The following is a 13152-nucleotide window of genomic DNA, read 5'->3' on the forward strand; positions in this document are numbered from 1 at the left end:
AAATACATAAACATACCTGTAATATCATTCTAGGCACTTGTATAGTATTTGAAGTAAGAATATTTGAGACCGGGAACGGATCTTTAAATATTGCCTTTCATGTTTAAGATTGTGTTTGTATTTAATAATAATTTCAAATGGATTATGTCCTCCAGCGTATTCCACATCTTTGACATGTAATGTCCACAGCTGTGCTACTTGAGAAATGTTTCGGCAGAGGGCGTCCTGCGTCGGGTCGATGTCCCTCAAAGGCCTCCGTCGAGGACGACGTCACCGGATGTTATAAATGGGACGCACGGCACCTGTAGCCTCAGTTCTGTGTTTTCTGCAAACCCGTTTGCTTCGAGAACTCAGCACGCCTCGTGTATTCTTCATGAATATATCTCCATCAACCCCTCCGACTCCGCGGTCTGGCTTAAGACTTGCCGGGACTGTAAGTCTAAGATGTCGATTACGGACCCGCACCGCATTTGTCGCTGACTGCTAAGGCCTTGCAGGAGCGTAAGGGGAAGTTGCAGGTAGGTTGGGATACTAAACCCAGTACGTCCCAAAAATCGGCGACAGGGATGTCCACAGACGATTCGAGGGGTGACTCTCCTCATCGGAAGGAGTCCCGGGGATCTCGATCGCAGAGTGGGTGCCCCCACGCCTCCTCATCTCGGCACTCTGGGAAGCGTTGATACCGGTCGCCGTCCTCGTCGGATGATGGCTCCGCAAGGAAAGTGCCTTGTCCCACTAAGTCCTCGACTCTGGAGGAATGGGAGGCATTCAGGGAGGAGATGCTGACGATTTTTCAATCCCAGGGCACAGTTCGGTCCGCGCCCTCGGAAGAAGACGGCAGGGAACGTTCTTGGTCCGATGCTTGCACGCCTTTGGGCCCGGGTTCTCGGCGCGATACTCATCGGGCACCGCTGAGGTCCCGTTTGGACAAGGTTCAGGTTGATTGCCAGAGAAGCGCTAGATCCAGGTCTCGGTCTTCGTCCCCAGCAAAACTGCAGAAATCTGGTAAGGGCTCGAGGTCGGCGTCGACTCCGCTGGCACTGTGTCCATCGGATACAGACGTCGAAGCTTTGTCTTCACACCAGCCCTCGGTGTCATTGTCAATGCCGAAGCCATTGTCGCCCTCAACGCCTTTTGGACGGAATTTGCTGATGGAGGTCCCTAGTACTGTGGATCGTCCAAGGAAGGCTAAATCCAAGTCTGTGACGCCTGTTAAGGAATCCAGACCCACTTCAGCAGCAGCCTCTTTGCCTTCAGGCGCTACCATTGTTCGCTGATTGGGGGCAGACTGTCTTAGCATCTCGAAGAATGGCGAGCTATTAGTTCAGATGCGTGGTTTCTGGAGACAATAGCCCACAGCTACCGCCTGCCCTTCCTAAAGCGGCCTCACAACAATCCACCGGGGAGTCTCTCTTTGAAGCTTCCGGATCCGCTCCTTGTGCAGGAAACTTAATCCTGCTGGAGAAAGGCGCTATAGAACTAGTGCCTGTGGCGGAGAGGAACAAGGGATGGTATTACCCATGTTTTTTGATTCCAAAGAAAGACTTGGGGACTGCGACTTATCTTGGACTGTTGAACAAGTTCCTCCAGAAGGACAAGTTCAAGATGGCTACACTTTCTCAGGTTCTTCAGGCCCTTCGACTTCAATATTGGTTGGTGTCTCTGGACCTACAGGATGCTTACTTTCATGTGCCGATTCATCCAAAGAACAGAAAGTACCTGAGGTTTGCAGTTGGCCGCTCGCACTTTCAGTTTTGGGTCCTGCCATTCGGATTGACCTCCGCCACGAGGGTCTTCACCAAGATAATGGTGGTGGTGGTGGCAGCGTATCTCAGGCGGGGGGGGGGTGGGGATTCACATCTACCCCTACCTGGACAACTGGCTGATCCGAGCACGTTCTCCCGAGCAAGCTCTGGATCATTTTAGTCTCACCTGCCGCTCCCTCCACAAGCTGGGCTTCTCCCTCCATTTCAAGAAGTCTCATCTGACGCCTCAACAGCTCCAGTACATCGGGGCTGTGTTGGACACGTCCTTTGGGAAGTTTTTGCCTCCCAAGGTGAGGGCTCCTCACATTGAACAGGTGGTGGACAGGTTTCAACATAGTCTGTCTTCCGGCTTTCATATTCTTAAGGTTGCTCGGCCTAATGGCATCCTGCATTTTTCTGGTGCCAGAGGCCAGACTGCGGATGAGATTCTTGCAGTGGGTCCTCACGATGCAGTGGTCCCAATTCTCAGGCAAGATGTCGGATCCCGTTCAGGTTCCACTCTCGGTCTCGCAGGATCTTCTGTGGTGGGCCAGTGAAGGGAATCTAATGATGGGGGAGCCATTTTGGAAACCTTGGCCGGAAGTGACGGTGGTGATGGACGCTTCCCTCACAGGATGGGGTGCTCATGCCCACAATCTGACCGCCAGCGGTCGTTGGTCTCCGTCTGAGTCCAGACTCCACATCAACCTGTTGGGTAGGCTGGCCTTGAAGGCTTTTCTGCCGTCTGTGCGGGGGTGGGGGGGGGGGGGGGAGTGTCTCTCCTGATCATGACGGACAACACAGTGGCCATGCATTACCTCAACAAAAAAGGGGGCGGTAGGGTAACTCCCGTTGTGCAGAGAGGCAATGCAGATCTGGTTCTGGGCAATCCAGCAAGGAATTTCACTCTTGGCAGTTCATCTGGCCGGAGAGGAGAATGCGGCAGTGGACGCTCTGAGCAGGCATAGCACAATCTCTCACGAGTGAGATTTGGCTCAGGAAGTCCATCTGAAGATCTTTGCCCTTTGAGGAACCCCCCATGTGTTGTTTCTCCTTGTCAAGTGGATCTGTTTGCGACCAGTGCCAACCTGGAAGTGCAAGAGATTCTGCTCAAGGGAATTATCTCTGAGAGGAGCCTTGGGGGACGCATTCCTTATGGATTGGTCATTCCCACTTCTGTACGTGTTTCCTCCGATCCCTGTCATTCCTCATGTACTAAAGAGGTTGCAGAGGTTCGGATCCCACATGATCCTCATTGCTCCGGAATGGGCCAGGAGAGGGTGGTACCCAGACCTTCTAGAGATGTCAATCTGTCCTCCACGCCGGCTTCTTTCTCTTTCTCTTTCTCGGGTTCTCCATCCAGAGGTCAAGACTTTCAACCTTCACGCTTGGTTTCTAAAAGGTTGAGATATAAGGATTGGGACCTCCCGGATGACATGATGGAGATGTTGCTTTCAGCCAGGCGGCCAGCTACCAAATTCCTGTACGGTTGGCTTAAGTCTTGCGACTGGTGCAGAGGACACAGTGTTTATCCTTCTCAGTGTTCCATTCCCATGGTTCTGTCTTTCTTGCTTTCTTAGGCCCACAGGGGTCTTCAAGTAGGTACCATTTAAAGGTTACCTGGTGGCGCTGTCAATCTTCAAAAGCTCATCTGAAGAATGTACTTATTTTAAGATTCCTTTGATTTTGACAACTTCTTAAAGGACTGACTAATGTGTTCCCTCTGTCCCTGTTTCAGGTGCCGGTTTGGAATTTGAATTTGGTCTTGAAATTCCTGATGGGTACTCCGTTTGAACCTCTGCACTCTTGTCCTTTGAGACTGTTGTCTTTCAATTCGGTTTTCTTGGTTGCGGTTTCCTTCGCTCGCAGAGTGAGTGAATTGCAGGCTCTTTCATCTAAGCCACCCTTTACTGTGTTCCACAAGGATAGGGTTGTACTGAAGGTACGTCCATCCTTTCAATCCTACGGTTGCCTCTGAATTTCATATAAGCCAGAAAGTGGTACTGCCTGCTTTTTATCCTCCTCCTCATCCTGGTATGGAAGAGGAGCGACTCCATAGGTTGGACCCTAGGAGAGCTCTGAGCTTTTATATTTCTAGGATGTCCAGGGTCAGAGTGGACGACCAACTCTTTGTGGGGTACACTGGACACCGATTGGGCCAGGCTGTTAACAGACTTTTTCCAGGTGGAATATCCTCACCATTACTGAATGTTACCGATTGGCGGGCAAGGACCCTCCTGAGGGTTTGCGAGCTCTCTCCACTAGGTGGGTGGCTACTTCCACTGCCCTGCAACGGGGAGTTCCTATTAGGAATATTTGTGACGCACCTACATCGGCTTCTATCCACATCTTTGTCAAACATTACTCTCTGGATACGCTCCATGGTCCAGATATAGCCTTTGGTAAAGTGGCCCTTTATTCTGCCGTCTAATTGGGTATTCTAAATTCTTCTCCCTCCTCCATTTTCTGGTACTGCTTTGGGAGTCTGTCAAAGATGTGGAATACGTTGGCGGCCACAATCCATTCGAAGAACAAGTTACTTACCAACTGGTAACATTCTTTTGACTGGATGTTCCTCCCACGTATTCCACATTTTAGACATGTAATGTCCACAACTGTCCTGCTTCCTATTTATAACATCCGGTGACGTTTCCCTCAATGGAGGCCTTTGAGGGACACCGACCCAACGCCATCAACGCAGGACGCCCTCTGCCGAAAAATGTCCGAAGTAACAAAGCTGTGGACATTACATGTCAAAGATGTGGAATACGTTAAGAACGTTACCAGTTGTAAGTAACTTGTTATTCTCCCACTTAAAAAATCTTGCGTTTAACATTTTGTATGCAATTGCTATTGTGTGTCCTGTTTTAAAGGTTGTTGGCAATCACTTTTTTGTACACCCTTACTATTTCTAGTGCTTATCGTTCGCTTGTACACCAATGTGTAGCTTAAACTTCAATGCACAAATGTTTTGTGAAAAGAGTATATATTTTTACTGTGTCTTCTGCTTGGACAACTTTTTATGTGTTGTGTCTGAGGGCATGAGCTGTACACTACACCAGATAGATAGATGGATGGATAGCGCTACACCTACTGCGCTTGGCTTTTGACGAGGAGAAACAACACATGGACAAGGGTTTGAAATGCCACTGGTATGACTCCTGCCTTCATCCTCCTGCGATTATACCTTGAGTCCCACATTTGTAGGTAGTAATACTGCTGCATGGAACGCCTCTTATCAACCACTCTGAAGCAGGAGATATTGTGGTATGCTGTTCTATACAAAGCTTTGTTTATCAGTCACTCTACCTTCCTAAAGGTGACGCCAGAGTGTTCTGACAAGTTTACCAGTGAACTGTTGGGTAAGATTTTCATAGCAATGATAAATCGTACTGAACTGTGTCAACCCCAGAACCTTTTGCTTTACTCGTGGATTATTTTTCCCGATACCTCAGATCCTTTTTCTCTTTTTATGGGTGTCATTTTTAAGACTCTCCATAGTGTCCTTTTTAATTTTATCTTCCTTGACAACCTTTGGCACATACTGCCTATTGTTGCTGGGTTGCCGTAGGGACTCCCCTTTTAACTTTCTCTGGCTAACCTTGTGAGAATTACAGTTCCCAAGGATAGAAAGGATATTCTATCCTCCTCAGACTTTGTTTAGGTGAGACCTGTACACCTCACCTTATGTGGAGTGCTGGGGAGGTGCAATGTATCCTCTTTCTCATTGTAACTGTAACATTTATTTTGCAAGGGCAAGTTTACCTGTAATGGCTGGAGGCAGCGAATCTTTGTACTAATTCGGTGCACCTTTACTGCGGGCTGTCTGCACAGGGTGCCCATTTTAGCAAAATGGCCACAGTCGTCTTTTTCTGCCATTTTATTGTTCCTTGTCCGTTCTTGGATCTTCCTCTGCCCACCAGGGCAGGAAAGTCCGTGGTGTGATTTCTATTGTTGGCGGGAGACCTAGGTTAAGCCCGCCCGGCGAAAGTCTGTGAAGGCAGGAAGCAAGGGAGGAGTCCGATACTCTGCAGCCCTTTGTCTTGCAGCCGGACTGCGAGAATCCAGTTCAAACTTTGAATGTTGCAAGGATGTTTTTTTTATTATTTTTTTTAATTTGATATAGCTGGTTGAAACCAACTTTTCAAATTTATAAATATAAACAATTACATTATTTTACATGATCAATTTTGGTTTACCCGTACAGAAGAAAAATGAAACCATATTCATTCAAGATACAAAAAGATAAAATTACATTAGCAATCATTAAAAGGAGAAAAGGAAAAAAGAAACAATGGTTAAATACTCATTGATTACGAGTTCTTTTACGCCCTTGCTGTCTAGGCAGTCACATTTCTAATTACAAATTTCATTATTCTCAGACTCCATTAAATTTAAACTTAATAGATATTGTACTACAGCTACATTTGTTTTCTGCCATTGAGAGTTGAAAATAACCTTCTAAAGTTCATCTGAGGTCTCAATTGTGTAACTTGAGAATATCTCAAAAAAGAATTGCTTCCTTTTATTCAATAAAGCCAGACACTGTACCAACAGATGTTTGATGGTTTCCTGCGACTCTGCATTAAGACAATATCTGCATATGTGTTCATGCTGTTTGGTAATGTCTCTTGGCTAATACATCCTTGGTTGGCCAAAGATCAAGGCGAAATCGCAGATATTGATCTCTTAAAAATTTGATGGGAATCTATTCAAATATGGCTCTAATCGAGTTTTTTTAATGCAAAACTATGATTTCTAAACAGTTGCAATTGCTGGCAGTTGGCTCTAGTAATAATCCAGTCGTGCCATAACGATTTAGATTTGGCAAGCTCTGGATTATACAACAATAGATCTTGGGAAATATCTGCTTTTTCCATGTATCCAATTATGTTTTTTTGCCAAATTTGAATTTGTAGATTGTCACATTTCAAGACATATGCAGATAGTGTGGTCATCGGGCATTTTTTTTTTGTTAGATCCTGTAGCAGATATTTCCTCTATGTTGACAAGTCTCCATATGTATTTGTTAAACAAAGAAGGAATGCCTATTTCATGATGAATAGCACAGATTGATGTGCACATCGGAAGATTTAGGACAGTTTTCCAGTATTTACCTTGGATTCGCGTCCAAAAAGGTTCTGCATACCAAGATCTTGTTTCAGCGCCATAGAGCAGGACCGCTGTGGCCTTCTGAGTGTAAAATGTAATGGCCGTTTTCAATGTGAATTTCCCAAATTTCGACTGAATTACCTGTGTTTAGGAGATTACTGTTTTCAACTTGCAATTAAGTTCGGTTACATGGGGGAGATCAGCTGCATGGTTGCTAATAATTACACCAAGATATTTAAATTCATTGACAATCTGTACGAGTTGTTGTTGTAATTTCCATATGTATTTGGTGGTGGGCAACTTTCTTTTGCCTGTGGCAATGATAATTTTACATTTAGCTTGATTAATAGTCAACAAATTGGTTTTAGCATACATGTCCAGCTGATTTAGGAGTGTCTGCAATCCCCTGGGTGTCCTCGCTAACAAGGTCGTCAGCGTAGAACATCAAGGGAATGCCACCAGTTCCCAACCTTGGAGGATCTGAGATTTATTTCAGAAAACCATGTCTCATGTCTGCTGTAAAAAAATATTAAAAAGAGCAGATGCCAAAAGGCAACCTTGTTTAAGGCCTCTATGAGTGTTACTAGGAGCAGACAATTTGCCATCCAAGGTTAGTCTAGTTTGGATGCTCGTTTTCTGATGAAATTGATTGATCCAATATATTAAATATGTGGGTCACGATGCTGCGCAGAGTTTTCCAAGGAGAAGTTCTTGTGAAACCGAATCAAAGGCAGCTTGGAAATCAATGAATGTCATATAAAATGGCTGCCCTCGATACCGTTCCTGTTGCTTTTTTACGTGTAAAGTGTGCAAATTTACTGCAGTTTCAAGTCCCATACTAAATCCAGTTTGATTTGGATCTGGATGATCAGTAGATGTTAACCATTTAGAAAAGTCCCTTAGAAGCAATTTAGCAAAAAGCTTACCCGGGGCATCCAACAAGACTATCAGTCTATATTGTTGGGGTAAACTCTGATCACCTTTTTTTATAGGTCGGTATGATGACTGATTGCGTCCATGAGTATGGTATTTTCCTGGACTGTACAACGTGTGTAAATATCGTGATCATAATTTTTGCCCATGCTTCAGGATGCTTTTTGATCATGAAATTTGTGAGCCCATCCGGCCTTGGGGCTCTAGATGAGCTCCATTTTTTTTTTTATGAAGATCATAATGTCTTCTATATCAAAATCAATATTGACTGATGTTTGATTGGCTGGGTTCCTGCATAAGTCTGATCCTGTAGGCTGAAGAGGTAGTCGACCACTGGACCTGAATCCAAAGAGGAAGATGAAGAAAACGCAGCTGAAATGAATTCCATTGACCGGGGTGCCTGCTGTGTAACCGGAGCCTGCTGTTACCCTTCCTTCCAAGCGACCTGGGGACTCCGAAAATGACAACCCGTAACCAGAGCCTTGTGAGGTCTACTAGACTCAAGAAGACCTGCATTTTGAGGCATCCCATGTCGTGCTGCAACCTTTTGGGGCAGCAATACCCCTGTATCACGGGACCTCAAGCCATTGTGTGGTGCATGTTCTTCCAAATCAAGCTGAAACTTTGGTGGCACCATGATGGTCCCCCAGAGATGTGCATCGAGTCCGAAAAGTCCTCTCACCAGAGTGCTGGACCTTACAAACTATGAAAATACATTTGTTATTCAGTCTTCTTCTGGCTTTTGAAAAGGGTGCCAAAATCCACAGAGCCACATCCAACCACGAAGAAACTCTTGCCTGCAGCCTTCCCCGTTGATACCTGTGGCAGAAGCCCTTCCAGTGTCATGTCTTAATGACGAGGAATTCAGTGGCCGGATTTTGGGCTGCAGATCCTGAAGTCTCCCCCGTTAGCTCTTCTTCTGTGCTGAATAAACCATGTGAAGATCCCCTTGTCTAGAGCCATCTCTGTGATACCTGCTGCAGAAGCCCTTCCAGTGTCCTGTCTTTAAGAAAAAGGGATTCAAAGACTGGGTCTTTGGCTGCAGATATTGAAATCCTCTTGCTGGCTGGATTATTTACTTACCTTAAACCCTTGTGAATTCTGTGAAGCTTTGGGGTGTTTCCTCTTACAGTTGACACAGGCCCACTGCTGAAATCCTCTTGGGTGTCTTCTCAGACATCTTCCTTAGGAACTCTGACATTTGCTACTTCTGTGCCTTCCTGAACTGTCTGTTGGATCTAGTGGCCCCCTCTGCCACTGAGAACACTTAAGCTACAAGAATTGGGTAAAGACTGATTGGACCTTGTTAGGCAAAGTTTGAATGCAGTACCCTCTGGGAACACTACAAACAACTCTGACTACAGGTAAGGGCAACCCAACTATTAGTATAAGCTTGTACTACATAGTTTTGGTAGCGCATTGAGCAGCCAGGCTTATGGTAAATTGGCTTTCACCTTTGAAGTCAAAACTAGGTTAAAGTTGCCACCAGCCCCCTCCCTTAAAACAGTTATTTTATACTTGGGTGCTTACCCATGGCAAAGGGCCCACATGCATAGGGTTAGACTGTATTGTTTTGTTCTTTTTTTTATTGCATGCTGGTATCTTTTTAATACTGTGTAATAATACAGAAAGTACTTTTATGAACATATAGTTCTGTTTTACTTTAGAGAAGACCATGTTCTGAAGTACTTTGCTAGAGTTGTGTGTGGACTAGTTGTACAACTGTTTCCACCTTTATTTTCAGGTGTTAGCCTTCCTCCCAGGGTTAGTCATTGTAGCACCCTCAACAGACGGTGGTACACAATCGACATTAACATTATTTCACAATCAAAACAGAAAATATAAAAGGGCAAGTCTCGGCCAAGCCAATAGTCAGCCTTTATTGCTGTTCTTTGCGTTGGTAGCCCGGGGGTGGAAGGGCGAGAGCGCCCAATTTCAAGGCAGGATGCGTGAAGGATTGCAGGTGTGAGAGGAAGGGGGAGAGAAAAAGAAAGGGATTTGAACAAAAGGTGAGAGTTGGAGAAGATGGAATGAAGGTGTAAGAGGGGGATATCTTCAAGGATGCCAAGGTGAACAGGAGATTAAGGGCTTGAGGAGGAAATGTGTGAAGGAAGAAAGTGACGGGCCAGGCGAGGGGGAGAGTGACAGTGCCAGGTGAGGGGGGCACAGTGCCAGATGAGGGGCGGGGGGGCCCAGTGCCAGGTGAGGGGCGGGGCGGCGACAATGCCAGGTAAGGGTGGGGAGTGACAACCCCAGTTGAGGGAGTGGGAGTGACGGCCCCAGTGCTTATGGGTGGAGGTAGAGGGATGGCTTACAGGGAAAGGGCTAGTGAGTGGCAGCTGACGGGGAGTGAGCGGGTGAGTGGGAGATAGCTGATGGAGAGAAAGAGAGTGGCAGCTGATGGGGAGAGAGTGACAGCTGACTGAGGGAGCGTGTGTGCCGAGAGCGAGAGTAATCACGCAGAGAGAGTTCATGCGCAGACAGTCTCTGCATGCTGCCACTCTGCGTGCTCAAACCACCTCTCTCTGCATGCTGTCAGAGAACGAAAGTGCGTGTATAGAGTGTGGTAGTGCATGGAGAGAGTGTGAGAGAGAGAGAAAAAAAAAAAGGACACAGACGGAAAGTTGGATCCTTGCAGCTATGGGAGGTGGTGGGGGCTGGTTGCTTTAGTGCAAGTACTCAGAAAGGGAGGACCTGTAAATTCCCACAAAACCAATGCAGCTAACCTGTCTGTCTCCTCCAAGGGAAGGGCTGCAGAGAAACGGAGAGCGTACAGAGCTTGCTCTCTCTGCTGCGAGCAAAGAAACTTTAACTCAGATCCTGCAGAATTTCAGGGGTAAGGGTCAAGGGAGCATGCAGGAGGGGAGACCTGCTTTAAATGCAGAATAGAGGGAGTTGACGCACAGGCAGAGGAGAGGTGAGCATGCAAAGGAAGTATATTCACTACACCAGTACAGGATGAAAGCATCTGCTTTCCAACAAGACTTTTGATTGGGAGAATTATTGTAAAACACACACATTGGTTTAAATGGCCCAAGTGCACACACAAATGACAGTCTGTGATGCGGCAAATTCATGTGTGAGCATTTCCAGTTTCCATGTCACCCAGCTATCCTTCTTTCTGAAAACACCCAAGCTTCTTTTTTGTGTTTGCAAAACCGAAACTACATGCCCCTGATGTAGGGATCCCAGCAGTTCTGCTGTCTGAACCTCCCCTCCTCACTAGTTTGAGAATGTATTCCTCTCTGTGTACCCCTCTACACCCTAAGTTGAAAGAATCCATAGATGCACCCATCTCTGTGTTGCATTGTCAGTATACAGTGAGGATTCTATGGCCATGTGTTAACTATGATTGCGCTCCAACTCAATGTTTTCTCTGATTTCAGGGCATAGACCCCATCCTAATGGCGCTTGAAAAAGGAGAGACTGTGGATGTGACAAGCCTGCCTCCTCCGCCAGGTAATAGAGGTGCTACCATATGCTCCCTGCCTTACTTTCCCTGCCACACCTTCCGTGCCGTGCCTTCTCTGCGCTCTGTGCCGTGCCTTCTCTGCGCTCTGTGCCGTGCCTTCTCTGCGCTCTGTGCCGTGCCTTCTCTGCGCTCTGTGCCGTGCCTTCTCTGCGCTCTGTGCCGTGCCTTCTCTGCGCTCTGTGCCGTGCCTTCTCTGCGCTCTGTGCCGTGCCTTCTCTGCGCTCTGTGCCGTGCCTTCTCTGCGCTCTGTGCCGTGCCTTCTCTGCGCTCTGTGCCGTGCCTTCTCTGCGCTCTGTGCCGTGCCTTCTCTGTGCCGTGCCTTCTCCGCTCTCTGTGCCACATTCTTATATCAGAATGTGCATTCAACATAGTGATAAAGCTGTCCATTTTGTAGGCTCCATCACACTTTCGTTGTTGTGTGGCAATTAGTCTGTTAGGAATAATTTTTTTGCATCTTTCCCATCCACTTCAATGAATATCTTTATTTATTTTTTATTTTATTGTATCTGGTTTACATATAAAACCTTTACATACATATTTAATTATTGACAATACCAATGTTTAAAAGAGAAGAAAAAAAGGAAGTCATATAAAATGAACATTACAATATAAAGTGCGGTAGCAAAATCCAGAATATACTCGATTTAGTAAAACAATTTCATAAGAAAGACGAGTCAAATTAGCACAAATTCATGTATAACATAACCAAACTGGGCATAAAAAAAGAAACCCATCCATGTAAAAGAAGGCCCGACATAAGATCCCTCCGGGGCTGACCGATCCCTCTCAAGCCAATGCCTGAGTCAGGTCCAAGGATTTAATAAAGCTGGCAACAGGGCACCCTTCCGATAAATTGTTAATAGGTACACATCTGGAGCATATATAATCATCTCCCAAGAGCCCCAAAATACGAAATTTCCTCAAATATAGATTCCTATTTTTAGTGAGTTCGAGGCACTCTAGGAGGAGCTGTTGAGCTGTTTCTAAGACCCCTGTCTTATTACAGAATCTACAATGACTATTAGAGTCATCAATCAAATGCCTTCTCCTCAGGACCTCCTTAGTTAATAAAGAGTTCCACCTAAGTTTGTGGAGAGGGGAGCGATAGAACCGATTGGGGAATTGAAACATCATAAACGATGGACTACCTCTTTTTCTATGTTCATCTTTTATATTGCACATAGAGGGGTACGAATGTAAATGTTCTATCGTATTGGACCAATCTAAAGTGTAAAGCAGTTTCTTAACCGTGTCTGGGTTGGTCATGAGTGTTTCTCCATCTGTGGAGAGGTACCCAAGTGTAATGTCACATAGGATCTTGAATTTATTCAAGTAGTCATTCCCTACAGTACCGTCCTCGATCAAGAAGAAAATACCGAGGTCTACATATAGCATATCAGTAATAGAACAAAGAAATAAGCGAAATAGAGCCAAGTATCGCCACAGGGATTTGGCTCTAAGAAAGACCAGCCCCAATTCATATCTAATAGCTATCACCGGGATACTGTTAGAAACCTTCAGGACCTTTCTCCAAATTATTCCTTCTATTGTGTCCCAAACTGGATGGATATCCCTAAAGAGTAACTCCATACCATATAGTAATTTAGGGACTACATTCCCTTCATAGAAATCCACTACAGGCTTTACCGAGAATCTTCCATATTTTCTATCTAATTTGGTCATCTGAACAGAAAGCGGGATTGCCTCCTTCTTAATCGCCCATTTAAGTTCAGAGACTGAAGGTTGGCCCAAAATTGGAAAGCCCAAGTATTGAACTTTTTGTGCTCCCTGAATAGGTTTCCCCTCTATTTGCCAATCTAGGGCTTCGGTCTTTCTACCTTTTGAGATCACCAAAATCCGGGTTTTACTCAGGTTGATCTTAAGCCCATT

The 13152-nt window shown here is 45.7% G+C and overlaps 1 protein-coding gene across 3 annotated transcripts in view; it reads left to right on the forward strand.

The window, feature by feature from the left end:
- The window catches only part of CC2D1A (coiled-coil and C2 domain containing 1A), a 988624-nt gene that overhangs the window by 182824 nt on the left and 792648 nt on the right, over nt 1–13152 (forward strand). For all 3 annotated transcript variants that reach the window (XM_069604374.1, XM_069604377.1, XM_069604375.1), the window contains one exon: nt 11177–11249. In XM_069604374.1, the coding sequence (XP_069460475.1) occupies nt 11177–11249 (73 nt within the window). The remainder of the gene's footprint in view (nt 1–11176; nt 11250–13152) is intronic.

The sequence above is a fragment of the Ambystoma mexicanum genome, chromosome 3q, assembly GCF_040938575.1.
Source record: "Ambystoma mexicanum isolate Mex_15411 chromosome 3q, UKY_AmexF1_1, whole genome shotgun sequence".
Classification (NCBI taxonomy): domain Eukaryota; kingdom Metazoa; phylum Chordata; class Amphibia; order Caudata; family Ambystomatidae; genus Ambystoma; species Ambystoma mexicanum.